The sequence below is a fragment of the Delphinus delphis genome, chromosome 1 (genome assembly GCF_949987515.2).
Source record: "Delphinus delphis chromosome 1, mDelDel1.2, whole genome shotgun sequence".
NCBI lineage: Eukaryota > Metazoa > Chordata > Mammalia > Artiodactyla > Delphinidae > Delphinus > Delphinus delphis.
The window spans coordinates 33,437,643-33,460,739 of record NC_082683.1 but is presented as its reverse complement, the minus strand read 5'-3'; the positions used below and the strand labels follow the sequence as shown (position 1 = coordinate 33,460,739).

Here is a 23,097-nt window from a genome sequence, read left to right as displayed (position 1 = left end):
GGTTTGGGTCACAAGGTAAATATTGACTGTAAGGGTAACCATTTGTTCTGATTTGCCTGGGACAGCCCTGGTTTATTGCTGTTGCTCCCCCATAATTATTATTGTACCTCTTTCACTCTCAAAAGTGTCCTAGTTTGGATGATATCTTACCTGGCCACCCTACTGACAGTAATATGATGAAATGAGATTTCCCTGCTTCGGGAGGATGCTCTCTGCCTGAGTCAAAGGAGGGCTTTGACTGCTCAAAGAATAGCCTTGGAGGGATGTCATTTGAAGACATCGGTGATCTCATGCATCATTCACTGCCCCTGTCTGAAGTACCACATGAAAAAGTTCTTTTCAATCAATTCTCTGCTTCCTGCAAGGAACTTATATATTTCTTCCTCTCTGGATATAAAGACTCTGTAATGGACCATATCTCTCTTTTCTCCTTGACTGCCAGGAAGCTCAGATATAAGTGTATAGCTGAACTATAGAAGCACTGTAAGCCGTTATGATTGTTATACCAATATTCTTTCCATCCCACCAATCCTGACCTCCTGCCTTATTTACATTTTCCTTTGCTCTGATTTGTTATTCTTTTTTTTTTTTTTTGCGGTACGTGGGCCTCTCACGGTTGTAGCCTCTCCTGTTGCAGAGCACAGGCTCTGGACGCGCAGGCTCAGCGGCCACGGCTCACGGGCCCAGCCGCTCCGCGGCATGCGGGATTTTCCCGGACCGGGGCAAGAACCTGTGTCCCCTGCATCAGCAGGCGGACTCTAAACCACTGCGCCACCAGGGAAGCCCTGTTATTCTTTTTTTTTTTTTTTTTTTTTTTTTTTGCCCTGTTATTCTTATTTACAACTTTCTTATATTTATTTATAGCTTCTCATTCTTTTAAAAATATTTATAAAATTTTGTTATAGTTACATTGAAGTCTCTATAGAACCAAGGTGGAAAGAAACAAAAAAGGAATAAATTTATAGAATATAATTTTTAGTTAGTTATTGAACTACCTGCCCTTCTGTGGCATGTTACTATGTCTGAGGTCCTGCCATCTGAGCGAAAATTATTTGAGTCTTTCAGACTTGTTAACTTTCTGAGCACTCTGTGAAAGTAGAAGGAAACTTTTCAACACTGCATCAGCAAACACCCAATGAAAATAAAGGTGAGGTCATGAAGGGAGCCTGAGATCAGGATGCCAGGGGCAGAGCAAGCCTGCAGGAGAGGGAAGAAGGCTGCAGAGACACGGTCACCCCCCCCCCCCAGACCCTCACCCAGGGGACAGACACCTGCAAGGTGACTGGGGAATAAAATCTGGCCATGGGGAGCCTGAGTTCAAGTGCTGGCCCTGCCTCTTAGGAACATAGAACCTTAGCAGGCCACCCTCCCTCTGCAGTCCTTAGTTCTGTCCACTGGAAAGTAAGGTGGCTGGCAAGACAAAGTTCACGTGACTTCCAGCTTTGAAATTCTCACCATGCTCCTGGGGAGAATGGCTCTGCAATGCCCTTGGAGCCCAGGAAGCCTAGGCTGCCCGACTGTTGGCTGGCCCTGGCAGGGCACACACACTTGGGGCTCTGCTCTGATCAGCTTTGCCCCTCAGTTTGGCAAGGACCCCCATTCTGAACTACTTCCAGGGTATCCCTGGGGCACTGACTGGACAAGGAAAGGTTGAATACCTGGAGGAAACTTCCAGAATGACCCTCCAGCTATTGCTTGGCAGATCTGGTGGTCACGCTGTGTTAGACTGTGAGCTCCCACAGCCTGGGGCAGTGGTTTTAGCTTTTCTATGAAACACTGGTTTGGAAGGTGGGTTAGCAAGGGTTAGCAAAGCCATGAATGATGCCCTTCCTGGACACCCGCAGAACCCAGGGCCAGAGAGAAATACTAACCCGAGAACAGTCCCCCTCTTAGAAAGCTCATCTCCAAATAACCCACTGGCCCCAACTCTTGCACCAGCCATGGGACCGGCCGGGGTTCCTCCTATAGCATCCACATCCATTTCCATGTTGGACCCCACCGCAGCCCGAGATGCAGTTGAGGCAGGAATTGCTGTTATCCCATTTCATAGATGAGGCAACTGAGGCTTAGGGAGCTGAAACCCACTTGGAGTCACTCTCTGAGCAGAGACCGGAGCCCAAGCCTCCCATCGCTAAGTGCCCTGAGGTTCCCAGAGCCCACCCTGCCTCCTGCTCCCAGCGCTCCACACAGCCACTGTCCTCAGAACCACAGTGGGCATCCCTGGGAATGCAGACAAGGGAGGCACCAGCAGTGCTTCAATGCACAGAGCCTGGAGCTCTGGGTTCAGGTCGGGTCTCCCTGGTTAACTTGTAGGGATCTCACCAGGTCGGAGCTGCCCGAGCTGTGGATGAGTCGCAGTAACTCTCTCTTCTCTTCTCTTCTCTTCTATTTCTGTGTGTGTGCTCTTGTCAAGTAGAAGAGCGTGAGTTCCCCTCCGCGGCCGTTCATCTCCAACACGGGACAAAAGGGGAGAAGAGGCGGGACGGAGCTGCCTGCGGCGTCCAGCGTGGCTTCTCTCGTGCGGGGACCAGGGATGCCTGGGCCATGCACACAGCCGTCTCCAGCCATCAACGGTTCAAATAGCACACAGGGGACTTGTGGGGGGCCACTTGCCACTGCCAACTGAAACAATACAATGGCAACACTGACATCCTTCATGACGTTTCCACGACAGACATTCAGGCAGAAAGTGCTGGCGCGTTTTCTGTCTGCAAAGTAGAGGGCCATGCCTCACTGACGTGAATAGACTGGGCCCTGATGACCTGCTCTGAGTCCACTAGCACCCAGTGACACTTGCAAAAAAAACTCCCAAAACCATCTTGGGTTTGGCTTCCACAGCTCTTGACCAATGTGGCCCAAGCCAGACGTCTCCTTGGGACTCTTGGATTATTCGTGAATGCGGCCTGCCCCGACCTTCCCTGAATAGCATCTGAAGTCCCGTGGAGGTCATGGATCCTGAACAAAGTGTCAAGGGCACCAAGAAGGCTGAGGGAAGTCCCCGGAAGCGGCTGACCAAAGGAGAGGCCATTCAGACCAGTGTCTCATCCAGCGCCCCGTACCCAGGCAGCAGCACCGCTGCCACCCAAGAGGGCCCCTTCCAAGAGCTCCTAGCCCCACAGCCCTTCCCAGGCCCCTCATCGGTTCTTAGGGAAGGCTCTCAGGAGAAAGCAGGCCAGCCACAGAATCCCCCCAAGAGGTCCTCCATCGAAGCCTCGGTCCACATCTCGCAGATTCCGCAGCACCCTCTGACACCAGCATTCATGTCGCCTGGCAAACCTGAGCATCTCCTGGAGGGGTCCACGTGGCAGCTGGTTGACCCCATGAGACCCGGACCCTCAGGCTCTTTCGTGAGCCCTGGGCTCCATCCTCAGAGCCAGCTCCTCCCTTCCCATGCTTCCATCATTCCTCCCGAGGACCTGCCTGGCATCCCCAAAGTCTTTGTGCCCCGTCCCTCGCAGGTCTCCTTGAAGCCCACAGAAGAGGCACACAAGAAGGAGAGGAAACCACAGAAACCGGGCAAGTACATATGCCAATACTGCAGCCGCCCCTGTGCCAAGCCCAGCGTGCTCCAGAAACACATCCGCTCGCACACGGGCGAGAGGCCCTACCCCTGTGGCCCCTGCGGCTTCTCCTTCAAGACCAAGAGTAACCTCTACAAGCACAGGAAGTCCCATGCCCACCGCATCAAAGCCGGCCTGGCCTCGGGAATGGGCGGAGAGATGTACCCCCCAGGGCTGGAGATGGAGAGGATCCCTGGGGAAGAGTTTGAGGAACCCACTGAGGGGGAAAGCACAGATTCGGAAGAGGAAACCGGCAGCACGTCCACTCACCCCGCAGAGCTGTCGCCGAGGCCCAAACACCCCCTCCTGTCCAGCGGTTTGTACAGCTCTGGGAGCCAGGGTTCCAGCCACGAACGCTGTTCCTTGTCCCAGTCCAGCTCAGCCCCGTCGCTCGAGGACCCTGCTCCCTTCGCAGAGGCCTCATCTGAACACCCCCTGAGCCATAAACCCGAAGACACCCACACGATAAAGCAGAAGCTGGCCCTCCGCTTGAGCGAGAGGAAGAAGGTGATCGACGAGCAGGCGTTCCTGAGCCCGGGCAGCAAAGGGAGCACTGAATCTGGGTATTTCTCGCGCTCCGAGAGCGCCGAGCAGCAGGTCAGCCCCCCAAACACCAACGCCAGGTCCTACGCCGAGATCATCTTCGGCAAGTGTGGGCGGATCGGGCAGCGGACCGCCATGCTGACGGCCACCTCCACCCAGCCCCTCCTGCCCCTGCCCACCGAAGACAAGCCCAGCCTGGTGCCTCTGTCTGTGCCCCGGACGCAGGTGATCGAGCACATCACCAAGCTCATCACCATCAACGAGGCCGTGGTGGACACCAGCGAGATAGACAGCGTGAAGCCCAGGAGGAGCTCCCTGTCACGGCGGAGCAGCATGGAGTCGCCCAAGTCCAGCCTCTACCGGGAGCCCCTGTCCTCCCACAGCGAGAAAACGAAGCCCGAACAATCACTGCTGAGCCTCCAGCACCCGCCCAGCACCACCCCCCCTGTGCCTCTGCTGAGAAGCCACTCAATGCCTTCTGCCACCTGCACCCTCAGTACCCCCCCACACACCTTCCGAGGCAGCTACTCCTTCGACGACCACGTCGCCGACTCGGAAGCCCTGAGCCGCAGCAGTCAACTGTTTACCTCCCACCCCCGGATGCTCAAGCGTCAGCCGGCCATCGAACTACCTTTGGGCGGGGAGTACAGTTCCGAGGAGGCGGGGCCGAGCAGCAAAGAGGCAGCCTCCAAACCCGCAGATGAACCGGAACCCAGGGAAAGCGACCTCACCAAAAAGACCAAGAAGGGTTTGAAAACGAAAGGGGTGATCTATGAATGTAACATATGTGGTGCTCGGTACAAGAAAAGGGACAACTACGAAGCGCATAAAAAGTACTACTGCTCGGAGCTTCAGATGGCAAAGCCCGTCACCGCAGGTGCGCACGCGTCTCCGGAAGCCGAAAAGAGCCAGGCGGAGCACGAGCCCTGGTCCCAGATGATGCATTACAAACTGGGGACCACCTTGGAGCTCACTCCACTGAGGAAGAGGAGAAAAGAGAAGAGCCTCGGGGACGAGGAGGAGCCACCCGCCTTTGAGTCCACAGAGAGTCAGTTCAGCAGCCCCGGGCCATCGGAGGCTGCTCGGAACCTTCCCTTGGAATCCGCCAAGTCACCAGCAGAGCCGAGTAAGTCAGTGCCCTCCCTGGAGGGATCCGCCAGCTTCCAGCCAAGGACTCCCAAGCCAGGGTCCAGTTCAGAATCAGGGAAGGAGAGGAGAACCACGTCCAAAGAAATTTCTGTCATCCAGCACACCAGCTCCTTTGAGAAATCCGACTCTCTGGAGCAGCCCAGCGGCTTGGAAGGGGAAGACAGGTCTGCGGCCCCGTTCTCATCGCCCCCACCCACCCCGCATGGACGCTCGGCTCACTCCCTGCAGCCCAGGTTGGTCCGTCAGCCCAACATTCAGGTTCCCGAGATCCTGGTGACCGAGGAGCCCAACCGTCCAGACACAGAGCCGGAGCCGCCCCCTAAGGAGCCCGAGAAGACGGAGGAGTTCCAGTGGCCCCAGCGCAGCCAGACACTTGCCCAGCTCCCAGCAGAGAAGCTGCCACCCAAGAAGAAGAGACTGCGCCTGGCGGAGATGGCCCAGTCATCCGGGGAGTCCAGCTTCGAGTCCTCCATGCCTCTGTCTCGCAGCCCGAGCCAGGAGAGCGGTGTCTCTCTGAGCGGGTCCAGCCGCTCTGCCTCCTTCGAGAGGGACGACCACGGAAAAGCCGAGGCTGCCGGGCCCTCGTCCGACACACGCTCCAAACCCTTGGGCACCCACATGCTAACTGTCCCCAGCCACCACCCGCACACCCGCGAGATGCGGAGGTCAGCCTCAGAGCAGAGCCCCAATGTTTCCCACTCCACCCATATGACCGAGACACGCAGCAAATCCTTCGACTACGGCAGCTTGTCCTTGACAGGCCCTTCTGCACCAGCCCCAGCAGCTCCAGCGGCCCCAGCAGCCTCAGCGGCCCCAGCAGAGAGAAGGAAATGCTTTTTGGTGAGACAGGCCTCTCTGAGCAGGCCTCCCGAAACCGAGCCAGAGGCCACCCACAAGGGAAGACAGGAGAGTGAGGAACCAAAGCCCTCATCCAGTAAATCTTCGGCCAAAAGCCCATTGCCCCCGATTTCCTCTGCAGCCAGCTCACACAGCGGGCACCCGGGAGGCAAGAGCCAGGTGCAGGACAGACCCCCGCTGGGGGCCACGCCACCCTACACAGAAGCACTGCAGGTGTTCCCCCACCCCATTGCTCAGCTCCCCTTGCAGGAGAAGCCGTACCTGCCCCCTCCCGTCTCCCTTTTCTCCTTCCAGCACCTCCTACAGCATGAGCCAGGGCAGTCTTCAGAGTTCTTCTCCACCCAGGCCATGTCCAGCCTGCTCTCCACACCGTACTCCATGCCCCCGCTTCCTCCCTCCTTATTTCAAGCCCCCCCACTTCCTCTCCAACCGACTGTTCTGCACCCAGGCCAACTCCACCTCCCCCAGCTCATGCCTCACCCAGCCAACATCCCCTTCCGGCAGCCCCCTTCGTTTCTCCCCATGCCTTACCCTGCCTCCTCAGCACTTTCTTCTGGCTTTTTCCTGCCTCTGCAGTCCCAGTTCGCCCTTCAGCTCCCTGGTGATGTGGAAAGCCATGTACCCCAGGTCAAAACCAGCCTGGCCACACTGGCAACAGGAACCCCTGGCCTCTCCCCCAGCACAGAGTACAGCAGTGACATCCAGCTGCCCCCCGTGGCTCTGCCATCCAGCTGCTCAGCACCCACGTCAGCCCCTCCGCTGGCCCTGCCTGCCTGTCCAGACACCATGGTGTCTCTGGTTGTGCCTGTCCGCATCCAGACCAACATGCCGTCCTATGGGAGCGCCATGTACACCACTCTTTCCCAGATCCTGGTCACCCAGTCCCAGGGCAGCTCAGCAACTGTGGCTCTTCCCAAGTTTGAGGAGCCCTCATGCAAGGGGACGACTGTGTGTGGGGCAGATGTGTACGAGGTTGGGCCCAGACCGGCTGGGGTAAGTGAAGAGCAAAGCAGAGGTTTCCCGACTCCATACCTGAGAGTGCCTGTGACATTACCTGAAAGAAAAGGCACTTCCCTGTCATCAGAGAGTGTCTTGAGCCTGGAGGGGAGTTCATCAACAGTGGGGGGAAGCAAACGTGTCCTTTCACCAGCTGGCAGCCTTGAACTTACCATGGAAACCCAGCAGCAAAAAAGAGTAAAGGAAGAGGAGGCTTCCAAGGCAGATGAAAAACTCGAGCTGGTGAAACCGTGCAGTGTGGTGCTTAGCAGCACCGAGGATAGCAGGAGACTAGAGAAGTCCCACTTGGGCAGCCAGGGCCAGGGCAGGAGGGAAGTAGAGACACTGTCCAGCCTGTCCTCAGATCCATCCGACCCAAAGGAAATTCCTCCCCTTCCTCAGCCCTCATTGCCCCGTGTGACAACCCCGGGCTCAGAGGCTATGAAGGAATATGCCCAGCCATCTGGTAAACCTCACCGAAGAGGGTTGCTCCCACTGAGTGTGAAGAAAGAAGATTCCAAGGAACAACCTGACCTCCCTCCACTGGCACCTCTCAGCTCACAGCCTCTGTCAGAAACGTCCCCCAGGCCAGCCAAGTTGCAAGAAGGTACGGACTCAAAGAAGGTACTGCAGTTCCCCAGCCTCCACACGACCACTAATGTCAGTTGGTGCTATTTAAACTACATTAAGCCAAATCACATCCAGCATGCAGATAGGAGGTCCTCTGTTTACGCTGGTTGGTGCATAAGTTTGTACAACCCCAACCTTCCGGGGGTTTCCACTAAAGCTGCTTTGTCCCTCCTGAGGTCTAAGCAGAAGGTGAGCAAAGAGACATACACCATGGCCACAGCTCCGCATCCTGAGACGGGAAGGCTTGTGCCATCCAGCTCCCGCAAGCCCCGCATGACAGAGGTGAGTTCAGCCTTGTTTTTCTTCTCCCCACTGATTTTAAAAGTCTTTGGTGAGCTTTTAAAGCCACATTCTCCTCAAGTTCCATTTGCAAAATGAGAGCCAACTGAGTGGGCAGATTTCCTCTCTATCAGCTGTGACTGACCCCCTTATTTATTGGGTTTCTTTGTCAGTGTCCCTCATATCATTGGACTAGATACATTTCAATAAAGTGAGCTTTAAAGTGATCCACTTTCCCATTAGCTTCTATTGAAAAATCAAAGACACAATCTCAGCCAAAAGACAGATGGAAAGCTGCCACTCCAACATACATTTCTCCCTTATCTGGTTAGTCTTTTCCTATTCTTCACATCTACTATTTCTGTTCTCTGGTGCCACTTGAAATCTTCCCATTGTCAGAGAGTCTAGAATTGGACGCAAATGACTCCTGAAATATTCCTTCTTTCTTTTCTGTGAGTAGGAGAGCAAATAGAGCTTGGCTGCAGTATCCCTCTCTACCAGTAGGTGGCAATGTCACAGCTTGACTCATCTATGATGGTGGTAGCGCACAGCCCCGACCAAGGGCTCATGTTTACTCCATTGCCTCTGACTTGAGGCTGCATCAGGAGGCATAAAATGAACTGATCCCTGCAAGTTCAGGAAGATTGACATTTGATCATTCCAAGTTTGCTTCAGACCAGTGACACCTCCATATCCTGACAAGGCCAGCATAAGGATTTAGGCCATGATGTGCTATGCTGACTTGATATTTGTGGAATAACGATTGGTCTTATTGGTTGAGTAGCCTCACTGTGCCAGGCATTGCTCTGTGCCCTTGAATCCAGTTGATACTCATCTCTACCTGTGAGGTAGCAGTATCATCTTCATTCTGTAGATGAGGGAACTGAGGGTCAGAGGGTGAGAGAGGTCCAGGTCACAGGGCAAATATTTGGCAAACCCAGAATTTGAACCCAAACCTGTCTGACTCCAGAGAGTCTATTTTTCTTCTTTCATTTATTTGAGGAAAGAAAACCTTAAAAGTGACTGCAAGTTTAGAGATGTTCACTAGTGTGTCTTCAGATTCTTTGACCAAATAAGTCCCCTAAATTCCTATTGTAGATAAATGAACAAAACTATGTTCGATAACTTCTCCTATATTTGTATCCTGCTCTTTTATTGAGTGACTTTTGTGCATTGAATTTGTCCTTAGCTCTACTGGATATTCTTCACCAAACTGTTTCCCAAATTTATTCCCTAAATATCCTTGTCAGTCTACAGACATCCTTAAATGAGGTTTCCACTTTCGCCATAAACATCATGACTGATTTTCTCTCCAGTGTCTCTTACTGGCTATGGCTACTCCCAAGAAGCTGTTGTAATTATATTCACACTTAGAACTTATAGTGCACTTACTATGTACCAGGTACTGTGCTCAGTGTTACTTTTATCCTCACAACCAACCTTGACAGGGTTCTATATCACTATGTGATTGATAAAGAGACAAAAGCACAAAGAAGTCAGGTGACTTGCACAAGGCCCCACACACAGTAAATATCCTGGATTCAAAACTAGATCTCACTCCAAAGTTCTTCTGGATGCTCAGGACTGCTCCTCTGTTTTAATGATTGAACACTGAAAGGTGGTTTACGAAAAACAAAGAGTTAACTTGGCTTAACTGGGTTTGGCAAGCATTTGTTCAAAATGCTGCTTTCCTAAAATGAGCTGAACCGTGCACACTTTTTCCTGGAATATTCCATTTGATTCACTGGCGTGTTTCCTACCAGAAGCTCACCAGTCTGGTCCGTTAATGTAACTGCATGGCCCACTGATGGATGCCTTTCTATAATTACACCTCTTTCTGGTCTCTGCTTGCATATCTCCAGTGACTGGGTGCTCAGAACCTCTTAGTACAACCCAGCCCATCTTGGGACAGTGCTTTAAGAAAGGTCCCTATTATACTGAGCTGACATTTGTCATCCCATAGCTTCCATTCCCTGTTAGTAGCTCTGAAAAGGCCCTTTGGGCTATACCAGCATTTCAAAGCTCTTCCTAACCATCTTTGTGCAGGTCTAGGCCACCCAATCAGGTTTGAGTTTGGTCACATACATTTTTTTTCAATTTTAAGCCCTGGAGAAACCCAAGCTTATACAAGAGTTCACTCTGCAGCCACATTTCATCCCCCAGGTTTCTCCTTCCTTTTTCTCTTTGGGGATCATTTTGACAACCACATGCACCATTGCGAAGAAATTAAGAGCGAGGGCTTCAGTGCCAAGTTGCCCGAATTTGAATCCCAATTTGGGCCAATTACTTAACCTCTCTGCACCTTGGTTTCCTCATCTATAAAATAGAGACAATAATAATTCTTGGCTCATAAGACTGTAGAGGTAATTAAATGAGTTAAAATATGCAAAGTGTGTTTAGAACAGTGGTTGGCACATTGGCACTTGATCATCATTATCTGCAGTTATTCACATTATTATCATTAAAAGCTAAAGTGGATCCCTGCTCAATTCCAACAGTGTTTCCTGGTAGAGTGGCTCCTGCCACCAAAACCAGCCTCCTCTAGCTTGGCCCTGACATCACAGCTGGTTGTGAGACAGAAGTCATTCATCAGCCTGGGGGAGGCCTCTTTGTCCTTCCAAGGATGGCCCAGATGGCAGACTGAGATGGAAGTGAAAACAGCAATGCTCTGGAAATCCCTGGGTATTGCATAAAATCACCTGCCTTCTGCCAAAGCAGCAGTCCGTAGCCTCACTTAGTTTCCACTCCCCATCTCCAATTCTGAAGAGATTTTTTTTGGGGGGGTCACTGAGTCATAGAAGTTGACCCTGGAATGAATCTCCAAGATGGTCTAATCCCCTCAGACTCTGAGGCCCAGAGAGGTGAAGTAATGCACCCAAGGGTGGCTCAGCATGCAGTGGCCTATGTGGGGCTAGAACTCAGATTCCCTGATTCCCAACCAGCTACCTTTCTGCTCAGCCCCAGCCCATCCTTGTAGGGGCAGGTGTGGTGACTGGCACAGGGACTTCTGTCCTTAGATTGTCCCAGTACCAGGAGACAGGGTTGCTGCTCCTGTGGACTGTCAACAGTGCAGTTCCTCGTGACCTTAATGACAGTGGCATGAAGTAGGATAAGAATCTCACTGCTGGCCCCAGCCCCCAGCCTAGCATCGCTACTCCCTATTAAAGGGTGCACCCACCCCTGCCACCATCAGAGGATCTGGGGGACATGTTATCCAGCCAGCTCTCACCACCGAGGCCCTTATCTCTTGAAGAGAACAGCTTCCCTGAGATGCACACCCGCCAGGCCCAGGCCCATCCGTAGGCGGCACCGGCCAGGCCGATCAGTGGGCGGCACAGCTTCTCTGTGTCCGGCTCGGGGGTGGGGGGCTGGGGGGGTGCTATTGGTCAGGGCCTTCAGGAGACCTGCGTTCTGCTCCCAGCAATGCCCTTAACTTGCTGTGTGACCTTGACTTTCTCATCTATAAAAGAGAATTGGGCTGGTTAATCTCCAAAGGTGGGGCCTTCATTTATGCATTCAGCATTCCTCAAATGCCTTCTCTGAGGCTGGTGTGACCGAGGAGACCAAGATGAGGACCTGTCCCCAGAAGCCCCTAGACTAGTGTGAAAAAGCGAGCAAACGCAGCTCTCATGGGAAGGCCTGGTCTTCCCCTGAAAAAGACCTGGTCAGTCCCATTTCTGACTTCACCTCTCTGAGGATCCGTTTCCCTCCTTCTGTAAAGTGGGGCTAAGAGCACCTCTTCACTGGGTAGAGGGAGGATGAAGTGTAGGTGTGCGATGCCATCGAAGGCATCATTCCATGACCACCCGTTAACCAGCCATGATTTTGTCGTTCCTGCGGTGGGCCAGGTTCGCCTCCCTTCGCTGGTTCCCCCGGAAGGCCAGAAAGAGATAGCTAGAGTGGAGAAGGAAGAGGAGAAGCGAGGGAAGCCGGAGGAGGACGCTCCTGCCTCCAAGAGAGGGGAGCCGGCGAGGATCAAAATCTTCGAAGGAGGGTAAGAATCACCTTTGGTTTGCAATGTCTGCTTCCCATGCAGTAAGAGCTCGCGCCCGCCCGAGGGCTGGGGGTGGTGTCATCTGCGTTCAGAGGTGGTGAGCATCTCAACGGGCAGGGCTGTGCCCACAGGAGCCCTGGGCTTCCGGCCTTCCAGGAGGTGACATCTGTGTGCGACTCGCTGACCGCCTCTGTTGAGGAATGCGGGCTCCTTGGTTGGGGGCGGGGTATGCCAGGTATGTGCTGGGGACTGGAGCCGCCTGGGTCTTCCCCCAGCCCCTCTTTCCTCACATGCTGGCTGGGTTCCTAGACCCTGCATTGGGATTGATAGTGATTCTCCCAGGTCCTGTCCGGACTGCTGTTAACCTTGGTGTGTGTTCCCCAGAAGTCACCTCTGTCCTCTAAGCAGCCACCGTGGCAGGCCTGGTGTCCCCCAGGGGGACTCGGGCTCTGCTGACAAGGCTGTTTACAGGGCTGGTAGCGCACTGCACCTACCAGCTGTGTACACCGGTCTCTGTTCTGGCTGGCTGGAGTCCAGGATTCATTGGTTGGTAAACATTTAGAATAATACCCCTGGTTTTTCACCGTTGGTTCTTTGTCTCTGTAAACCTCATGATAGAAACATCTCAGAACTCTCAACTGTGGGGCTCCCCGGGCTCCGGCAGGCTGCCTGGTTTCAGACCTGCTTTGTAGAAGTGTTGTGCAAGCTGTGTTCTTTGTGACCACGTGTGTGCTTCTCGGGACGTGGGTGTCTGTACGCAGGTCCCGTGGTGTCTGTCTCAGGGTCCTGTGTCTGTGTCCCCAGTGTGATCAATGCAGCCCTCGTCCTACCCAGTCCTGAGGGATAACAGCACGGAGGAGAACCTACCTCCAAAGGAGGATGGTCCCCTTGAGCCCCAGCCAACACGGAACGTTATGATACCTACAGTCCTCCAGCACCTGCAGGTGCCTAACTCACAAGGTCCAAGTGGGAGGTGCTGGATTCCTCTGTGGCGCTGGGAGAGCAGACACTACCCAGCTCCCCAAGGCCACCAGTGGGCATCCTCCGGTGGCACTGACCAGCAGGGCTTCTCAGCAGAGGGAGTGTTTGGAAACTGAATTTGGGGGTTTGGGTTGTCATAGTGACAGGGAGGGGGTCAGGGAGGGCAGACATCCTGCAGTGGCAGGGACCCGACCCCCGGGGAGAGAAATATCCTTTTCAGAGTTCCAGTAACTGCTCCACTGAAACACTAGACCAGAGATTTTTCGAAATATTTGCCCTCTTTCCATCTGGGGACTGACGGGTATCCTCTTCTGCTACTTGGTTAGAGCGCCCCCGTGTGTCTCTGTGTTCTCACATCATTGGGGTCCTCCAAAGGCCACATAAGACTTCGTCCTGGGATGGGTGTGTCGGTCACAGCCTTCTCCCAGCAGTTTCAAGGACCATCTGTGGGGCCCCAGGGGGTGGCTGAGTGTTAGTGGCCATGAAGGAGGGGGTTTGCTTCTGCCCTGACAGGCAACTGTCCCCAGACTGGAGATCTGGTGCCAGGCGGCTCCCTGCTGCCCTCATTCCCACCCCCCCCCAGGAAGCCTGAGCCCCAAAGGGCAGTTGTCAGGAGCCTCTCCCCACCGCAGTTAGTTCACAGCTTCAGCCACCAGAGTCTCTGCCACACGGTCTCCCTTCAGCTGAAAGGTGAAGGCCACACCTGAGTCCCCTTCTCCTCTTCCTACAGCCTAGGCAGTGGTCCTCACTGTAACCTACCCCCACCATCCCACCCAGGTCATCACTTAATCCTACCCGCTCTGTTCAGAATCTCCCTCTCTTCCCAGGTCCAGCATCCCTGCCCCCGAGCAGCTCTCCCACTTAGCTGTTCCACTCAGACCATCCCCTCCCCTCTCCAGCTCTGCTTCCCGTCTATAAAAGGGGATCATGACATACTTTGTGGATGGTCGGGGGATCCTGTTGCCGCCCCGGGTAAAGGCTGCAGTTCATGGTGCTGACAAAGGGCATCGGAGCATTTTTTCACTCTTGTGTGCGTCGCTTTTATCCCCTCCAGGATAACCTCGCTCTATCTGTCAGCTGCGAAGAACGTCACCCTCACTGCCTCTACCTGTCACATCTAATTTGAGCACTTTGGTGGGGGGGTTATGTAATGCCACCGGTCAGGTCATCTTCTCCTGCAGCCCCGCTGTCCCATCTGGGCCCCCGCTGTACCTCCCACCCTCCCTTCTGGTGACCCCTCAACATTTACAGCTCTCTTGGGGCTGGTGTCACCCCCAGGAAGATTTGCAAATCTGGGCATGAGAGTGTGGGTTGCCACAGAACTGGGGGCACCTCTGGCATTTCATGGACAGGGCTGGGTATGTGACCATCCTATCACCAACCACAGAACCACTTGTCCCACCCAAAATGCCAAGGGTGCCCCCACCCAGAAACACTGACTAGAACCTTCAGGCACACCCACCTGAGGTCACCAGGGCTTTGCCTTAGGCCCATTCCTTCCTCTCTCCCTTCCTCCCTTCCTCCCTCCCTTTTTTTCTTTCTTTCTTTTGTGTATTTTTTTAACACAGCAAGTATTTGTACTTCACTCCAGTACCTATTTGACGAGGGTCTGCAATGGGGTTCTGTTCCTGGGAGTCACTCAGGCCAGCCAAGGCCGAGAGAGTAAGATGGGACAGTGGTGCCTTGTGCACTGACTCTTCAGGCTTCCACCCAGAAGCTTCTGCTCCCATCTCATCTTCCAGGGCAAACTGCAGGCCTCACCCAGCTCCCTGAGAGTAGGGAAGCACAGCCCTGCCGTGCACGGGGGAGGACCAGGGCTCTTTGGTAGGTAGCACTGACTACACCAGAGGGTTTACCGTACATCTGCAACTTGTTGTTTCTACTCAGTGATGTTCTGAGATGTAGTCAGGTTGATCCATAGAGATCTAATTCATGGCCATGAGTCAAGAGACCAGACAGCAAGAGTAGATGCTGGATGCGTCCAGCAGGCAGGAGTCTTCTCATCACTAGTCTCCTTACTGTTCTTCTTGATCTCCAACCCAGCAGTTGATCAATCGCTCAGTCCATCCAGGAGGAGCTATTTATTCAGTGCCTTATGGGTGCTCTGTGCCAGAAGATGCCCAGAGCCGAGGGGGTAAACTGGGGTTCTCCTCTCGAGGAGCCTGGTTCAGGTGCAGCACAAGGCCCGGTGCTGAGGTGTGGACCCCCAATACTGAGATGCTCACAGCGGGCAAGGACTCCCGAGGCTGGAGTAGCCAGAGCTGGCTTCCTGGAGGGGGAGGGCTAGGCCTGGAGGGTTCGTGAGACTGGGACAGGCAGAGAGGAAAGGTGGGTCGGTCGTCGGTCTGGGTATGATGGTGACTCACGCACCTGGTCAGTCGGACTGGTTTCTTCTGGCCCTGAGTGGTCTCCCTGGTCGCTGTCATCCACCTCCTTGGCTTCAAACCTCACTGTGCCAAGGACACTAAATCTGAGTGTCCAGCTGGGACCTCGCTCCTGAACTATAGACCATGGCTTCTGATGCCTCACAGGCACCTCTGCCTGGGAGACTAGGGCACCTCGAACTCAGCGTGAGTTGGACCAAGCCCTCCAGTTGCCACCAACGACATCTCCTTCCACATCCAGAGCCCAGATGATGTGCCCAGCCCTTCACACTCAAAACCTTAGTGTCATCTTGGACACCTTCTTCTCCCCCAACCCTCCCCCTTCCAATTAGTCCCCAGAGTCTGGTGTCCACACCAAGTGGTCCATGACTCAGAGGTGGTCTCTCTGCACTCCCTGTACCACGGCTCTTACCCCCTCTCTCCAGGCCCCCATGTTGGTGCTATTGGGTGTCCTTGATCATGGTTCTGCCTGTGTCACACCTCTGCTCCAGGGCCTTCTGTGGCCGCCTTACCTGCCGGATCCAGTTGAAACTCAGGCTGGTCTTCCCGGCCCCACAGCCTCACTCACCCCTGTTGTGCTTCACCTTCTGTGCCTGCTGGGCTCTGCCCATTGCCAAATCCTAGCCACCTCCAAAGGGCAGTACTCAGCCCTCTCCTCCGATTAACCTCTCAGATCCCTCCATACTCCCTAGTTCTCTGCGTTACTTCTGGAATAACAGTGGTACTGAAATCCATTCCTGTCTCCCCTGCAAGTCCCCTCTTGCCTTGGGTCCTAGGGCCATGCTTTGTCCACACTATGCATCCGTTCCTATTTACCGCACTGATTTCCGGCACACAGCCCCCGCCCTGCATTCCCCATCCCTTCCACACCCGAACACAGTCTGCGTCTTCCAGGCAGCCTCCGGGAGTGCCCATCAAGAGCATGTTGACTTTCTCACCCAGTATCCCTGCATTTGCCTCGGTTGTTTTAGAAGGGCTCCTTTGTTACGAGAATGTTGACTTTACACCTACAAGGTTATACGGTTCATTGAGGGTGATGCCTGTGTTGTCCTAACTCAAGTTCACTTGTTGCAAGGAAAGCTGAGAGCTCAGCCCAAAGGGCTGGTGTGGAAGAAGAGGCTAGAATTGATAGGAACTACCTGGATGCCAAAAGTGCTCGTCCAGGCCCAGCTGGGGGGCGAGCGGGGGAGGGGTTGGTGCTTAGGCCTGAAGGGAATGATGGGATCAGAGGGTGAAACCATAGAGGTCAGGCCCAGCTGGGGTGGGGAGTCCTCAGAAAGGTGGCCGTTGTCAAGGGGCAAGGGGTGGGCTGGGTTTAGAGGGGCAGCCCAGCCTTAGCTTGGAACTGGAATACAGGGCAGGGGACAGAAGCCCAGCTGTGGGCTGGACCAGTGAGTGTGGCTATGGTGACTCACAGGCATGGGGCTGTCTGGGGCTGCCCCCCAAGCCCTTCAGGCCTTCAGCAGAAGGCATCCACGCCAGACACTGCCACTGCCAGTGGCAGGACTCAGCCATTGAGGGAGGGCCATCTGTGCTCCTGTCCAAGGGTACTGACTCCCATCTCTTCTCAGTTCCCCAGTACCGCCCAATACATCCCTCCAGCCACTGCCTCTCTCCTAGCCCATTCAGTTCAGTACATCCAAACTTAAAAGTTTCCCACCTTAACAACATTCCTTTGACTAAAGGGCTTACTCGCCAGATTTCTCTGTTTTCCTCAAAAGGAAAACTCCGGAAAGCGATGACTATACTTGCTCACGTCTCATCTTTCCTCCCATCCTCTCTCAGACTCATGCCGGTGGGGCGCTGGACTCATCACACCTCAAAAGCTGCACTTATCAAGGTCCACAGTGACCTCCAACGCTGAGGAATTCCGTGGTCAGTTCTCATTTCTCTTCTTTCCTGAGCTACTGGCAGCATTTGACACAGGTGACCCCTCCACCCTCCTTGAAACACTTTGTCCCCTGGCTTCCAGGCGGCCATCTTTCTTGACCCTCCTCTTCTTTGCCAGCAGCACTTTCTCGTCATCTTTGGTGATTTCCCACCATCTCCTGATCTCTAAACATTAGGGCCCCCAGGGCTCAGCCCCTGGGCTTCCCCTTTTCTCTGTGTAAACTCACTCCCAAGGTGGCTCTGTGTACCATCTATAGGCTGATGACTCCCAGACTCGCCTTTCCCGCCAGACTTCTCCCCAGAGCTCCGTGTCAGGTCTCAGCCATCTGTGTGATGGTCACCTGGGCGTTCAATGAACTCATCCTTAGAACACAGCACAGCAGATGCTGAAGAACCACTGTGACTCCTGGGGCTCTTGGTATATTTGTTAAAGAAATTATTTTGAAAGTTTGCTTAATTTGGTACAGTTCCACTTGAAGGAGTTATATTTTTAACAGGTGTGCTTTTCTATCTCATGTATTTTCATTTCTAATAGCTGAATTTATTTTTATTGAGGTCTAAGAGTTTATGCGGTATATCCACGTGTTGTTTATCGTGTACCTGTATTTTTAAAGCAAGCACGCATGCGCACGCATACGTGTGTGCGTATTTATGAAATAGTAGCTTGGAGAGAATAGTTTTAATTTTAAAAAACTTAAAGTTGGTTTGCTAATAATTTTTCACAAACCCATTCCTTCTTGGACTTTGAAACCTAAAAGTGCAGCATATTTTCCATCCTAAATTTCTACTCTGTATAGCCCCATCTTACTGTGAACTCCAGATTAAGGACGTTGTTGAAGTATGCCTTTGGGAAGATTTGTTACCTCTCTATTTATTGGGGAACAAATTGATTAAACTATGAATTACATACATAATAATAAGTTGGAGGTTTTGGGATAGGGGTAAAGAATAAACTCCGCAGGTAAACCGCTCTAAAAATCCAAACTGGAACAAAAAAAGCCTGCTACCAAAGCGTTCGTAACATAAAGGTGGTGATTTGTAAACATAGGCAGAGAAACTGTGTGCATTTGCTCATTCGCTGAATGTCTTTTTGAAAGTTTTTTTGAGTGGCCAAAGAAAAAAAGATATACTTTGAAAGAAGGAAGCAAAACCACTTGTTCAAACTCTGCACAGGCAACTTCATTTTTCCTGTCGTCAGGCCCCAGACGGCTCTGTCTCACCTCCATTAACAAATCCTGTCAACTCACCCTGAATCTGCCCATTTCTCCCACCTCCTGGGTCAAACCACTGCCAAGATTCATCTGGTTTGTCACAGTGTCCCGCTGTAATCTCCTGCTTCCACCCTTACCCACTACAGTGTATTCTCAACCCGGCAACCAGAATGATCCTGTTTAACACCAGCAGACCCTGGCACTCCCACTCTGCACCCTCCACAGCCCACAAGTGGCCTGTGTGTGCTGGCCCCAGGTCCTCCCTGACCTCTGCCTACCCCTCTACCCCTTGCTTCCTGTGCTCCAGCCGAGGATCTCTTTGTCAGACATGCTTCTGCCTCGGGGCCTTTGCACTTGCTGTGCCCGCTGCCTTGAACACTTTTTTTTAAATAAATTTATTTATTTTATTTATTTATTTTTGGCTGTGTTGGGTCTTCGTTGCTGCGCGCGGGCTTTCTCTAGTTGGGGCGAGTGGGGGCTACTCTTCGCCTCAGTGTGCGGGCTTCTCATTGTGGTGGCTTCTCTTGTTGTGGAGCACGGGCTCTAGGCACGTGGGCTTCAGTAGTTGTGGCACGTGGGCTCAGTAGTTGTGGCTCGTGGGCTCTAGAGTGCAGGCTCAGTAGCTGTGGCATATGGGCTTAGTTGCTCCGTGGCATGTGGGATCTTCCCGGACCAGGGCTCGAACCTGTGTCCCCTGCATTGGCAGGCGGATTCTTAACCACTGCGCCACCAGGGAAGCCTCTACCTTGAACACTTTTTCCAGGGTCCCGCAGCTCCTTCACTTCCTTCACTCACACTTTGGTGAAGCCTTCCCAGGCCACCCTCCCACATGTACCCTCCTCTAGCATTTCTTATCCCCCTTCCCTTCCCTGCTTTATTTTTCCCCAGAAAGTCACTAGTTTGTTTCTGTTTCCTCCACCAGAATGTACACCCTGTGAGAGGACAGGAATTATGCTTTATTCATTGCTGTATCCCCAGTGCTGAAAATGGTGCCTAGCAGTGCTAGAGAATGTTTATTAAGTGAAGGAATCTCCCTTTAACTGAGACCTCAGGTGAGGGACAGGATCCCTGACCTCAGCAGCTCTCAGAATCCGTGACAGGGTGGACGCTCTGGGTCTCAGAAAGGAACAAGGACACAGAATCAGGGCCAAACCAGGCCAGACAGGACCAGCCCACCAACCTGGAGTCAGGCTTGGTCTGGGAAGGTGAAGTCAGGTGGCCTCGGCTATGGGGCAAGCACCTGGGGCTGGGAGCCAAGGTCATTTGCTTGCTGACCTGCCTTCAAGTGTTACAGGTAAAAATGAAACATGATTCCAAAAAGGACCGGCTCATGGGCTGCCAGCTCCTAGGCCAGTGCCTGCTCTGAGCAGATCCCTTGTGTCTTGGGGGCCGGAGAGAAGTGGTCTTCGGCACCCAACTCTGGATAGAGGCTGCTGTCCTTCCTGGGTGAGTCCAGGCTGCCAGGTCCCTGTCTTCTTCCTGATCCAGTGCCTTGGTTTCTCTTTAATTCTCAGACTTCTCCCTGGAAGTGTAGACAGGCAACTCTGAGTGTGGCCCCAGTGGGCCGGGAGTGAATTGTCCAACCTCCATCACACGCGCCCACACTGGTTTTGTTCTCTTTCTGTTTCCCCCAAATCCCGTTGTTTCATCTCTCCTAGGGAATGTGACCTGAGCTTTGAGAAGGGGGTGGGAGTAGGGGAGGGTGGGATATTGCAGAGTCCAGGTGCGACATCCGGTGGCTCAGACCAGGGAGACCACATTAGAGATGGGGGTGGAGCTAGAGGACTTCTGGTGAATTGAATATGAAGGGTGAGGACGAGGAGCTTGGAATGTAGAGTGACTGCCATGTTCCTGGCTCGAGTAACAGCTGGGTGGGTGGTGCTGCCGTACACCGAGATGGGCAGGGATGGGGAAGACAGTAAGAAGGGGCTCGGGGAAGGGGAGATCAGAGCTTGGTGGACATGTTCCCTTTGAGATACCAGTCAGACATCCAAGTGTTCAGGGAGGCGTGTGGCAATTGGATATGTGAGCCTGGCTTCAGAGGACAGGAAAGACACCTTTGGGACATGCGTTTGTCAATGCATAGATGCTGTTTAGGAGGATGGAATTGGACGGGGTCACTTAGGGAGAGGGGAGGAGAAAAAAAGAATAGGGCATCCAGGACTGAGCCGGAACATGCCAGCAGTCAGAGGGCAGGCAGAGAGGAAGCTGCAAGAGTCTGAGAAGGAGAAGCCAGAGGAGTGGCGGAGACCTGGCAGAGTGAGAAGTCATGGAAGCCAAGGGCAGAGGGAGTTCAAGGTCATCTGTGCTGAGGGCCGCTTACAGGCCCAGGACAGGGAAGCCAGGCAAGCGTCCACGGGATGTGGCCACATGGGGGTCACTGATGGGGCCTTGATGGGAGCTGTTTTGGGAGATGGAGTCCTGAAGGCAGCACATGTAAGTAAACCTGTCCCAAGGGGCTGGCTATGGAGGGAAGGAGGAAACTACGAGGGGGTGAGGGGTGGGACCTGGGTGAGTGTGTATGAGGCTGAGCAGGTGGGTGTTTACACAGAGAGATCCTCAGTGTGCTTGTGCTGCTGGGGGTGTGGAGGTGGTAGGCACAGATGACAGTGCCGGGAGAGAAGGGGCCGAGCGCAGGGCGGAGTTCTAGAAGAGGTGCAAGGGGTGGGGCTGAGCTGATGTGAAGGGGGTGCTTCTCCTAGAGTAACAGGAGGAAAGACAGATGTGGGTGTGCTGCAGGCAGACTGATAGTTTGGGCGGGGGAGTGGGGAGGGTTCTCTCAGCCCCCATCCAGACCTCTTCTCACTGTTCCTGGACAGCTACATTCCCAGCAATAGATTTGTGAATGGCTGTTTTGAAAACAAAAGCAGGAAATGTCTGTTCCTAGGAAGCCACTTAGATTCTTGGAAAAGTTATTCCTTTGTAAAGATTATCCTCCAAATAAACATCTCAGATGTTAAATTGTCTAGTTAGGTTGACTGTACTGGCCTAGCATCTTTCTCCTGAGCACTCAAAATACTTCCCAGGGAACACTGGCTCCAGGCATTAGAGAAAGCTGATTATGTCACTATGAAACCCAAGTCACCGACAGTGGAAAAAAAGAAAAAAGAAAAAAAGAAAAGACATATTGATCACAGGGCAGACTGAGTGTCTGAGTATGCTGGGGCCAGAGTCCCCAGAGCCTTGAGGATGGTCAGGGAAGACCTAAATGCATCCTATTAAAATTTAAAGGAGAATCCATTTCTCAAGAAGACACTGCCTCCAGTTGCTGTAGGGGGTCGAAGGCAGCAAGGGGCTCAGCCTGAGGGTTTGGGGGTGTGGGAAGTGGAGTCCCCATGCCAGCAGGTGGTGGCCCCTGGCAGCTACAGCGAGGACCAGGCATCCCCTGGGCCTGGACAGCATCTGCCTGAGTCCCAGCCTCCTTCCTGTCCTGGGGAGTCAGCCTGGGCGCCCAGGAGGAAGCTGGCTTCTCCCCTTCTCTTCTGTAGGCGAAGCAGCCTCTTAGCTAACAGTGGCATGCATCTCTCTCTCTCTCTCTCTCTGTTTCAGTTTTTATTTTTATCAAAATTGCACAGAGTTGAAAACGCCAAATTCTTCTACAAATTTCGTTATGGAAAACAGCAGCACCCTTCTTTCCCCCACATTTTCTGCCCGGCCCCCCACCCCCAGAAGCAATAACTTTCATCTCTTTTAGCTGACTTCCATATCTCTAAATAATGTGCCTGGGTTGCTACTACCAGGCGCTTCAGCTTAGGTATTAGCTAGTGACTCAAGAGCCTTTCCTGGTCCACATATGCCCCCTCATCCCCCCTCCTCTCATTAGACTGTACCATTTATCCTTCACAGCTATGTCACGTAATGAACTGTAGTTCCTCTGGCTTTCCTGTACGGCTTTTATTTTCTCTAGGAATAAAAATTGTGTATGTGTTAACTTCATTAGTTTTCTATATATGTATTGCTAATTCAACCCCCCAATTCTCACCTCACCAACTCTCCCCTGCAGATGTTCAGATGCAGCGGGTCCTCTGTAAACTCATCTTGCTGACACAGTCCCTCCCTGAGGGGTCCAGCTGGCCCCTGGCCCTTTGCCTGGGGCACAGCTGCCATCCCAGGGCTGCCTTCACTCTTCGCCCTGGAGATTCTCTTACCTATGTTGGATCTCCTCATCGACTTACGTCTTCCTTTTCCCCGGTTTACTTCCTCATTGTCACAGAGACCACCCTTCAGCATGGTCTTCTTGAGAAACGGCCCATGAGAGGTGAGCTTTTTGATGCGTCACATGACTGAGAATACTGGAATATTCAATTCCTCAGTTGATTGATGTGTCAAATTCCGGGTTGAAAGAGTTTTGAGAGCATTGCTCCCTTGTCCTCAAGCTTCCAGGTTGCTCTCAAGAGTTCCAGCTCCATTCTGATTTCCGCTCCGTCCTCTGCAACTGTCTAAGGCTCTTCTCTTCCTCCTTAGCGCAGTGACATTTCACAGGCGTGAATCTCGGTGTGGGGCTGTTTGCATCACTCGGCGACTCCTTTAATCTGGCAAGTCAGGGACTTCTGCTTTAAAAAATCTTCTTGAATGGTTTCCGTGATGATTTCCTCTTCTCCATTTTTCTGTCTCCTCTCTTT

General features: G+C 53.1%; 1 protein-coding gene across 2 annotated transcripts in view; it reads left to right on the top strand.

Annotated features, from left to right (window-relative positions):
* The first annotated feature begins 2,948 nt into the window (after window positions 1–2,948).
* Window positions 2,949–23,097, top strand: part of HIVEP3 (HIVEP zinc finger 3) — a 57,184-nt gene continuing 37,035 nt past the window's right edge. For both annotated transcript variants that reach the window (XM_060004146.1, XM_060004139.1), the window contains exons 1-2: window positions 2,949–8,018; window positions 11,864–12,009. In XM_060004146.1, the coding sequence (XP_059860129.1) occupies window positions 2,949–8,018; window positions 11,864–12,009 (5,216 nt within the window). The remainder of the gene's footprint in view (window positions 8,019–11,863; window positions 12,010–23,097) is intronic.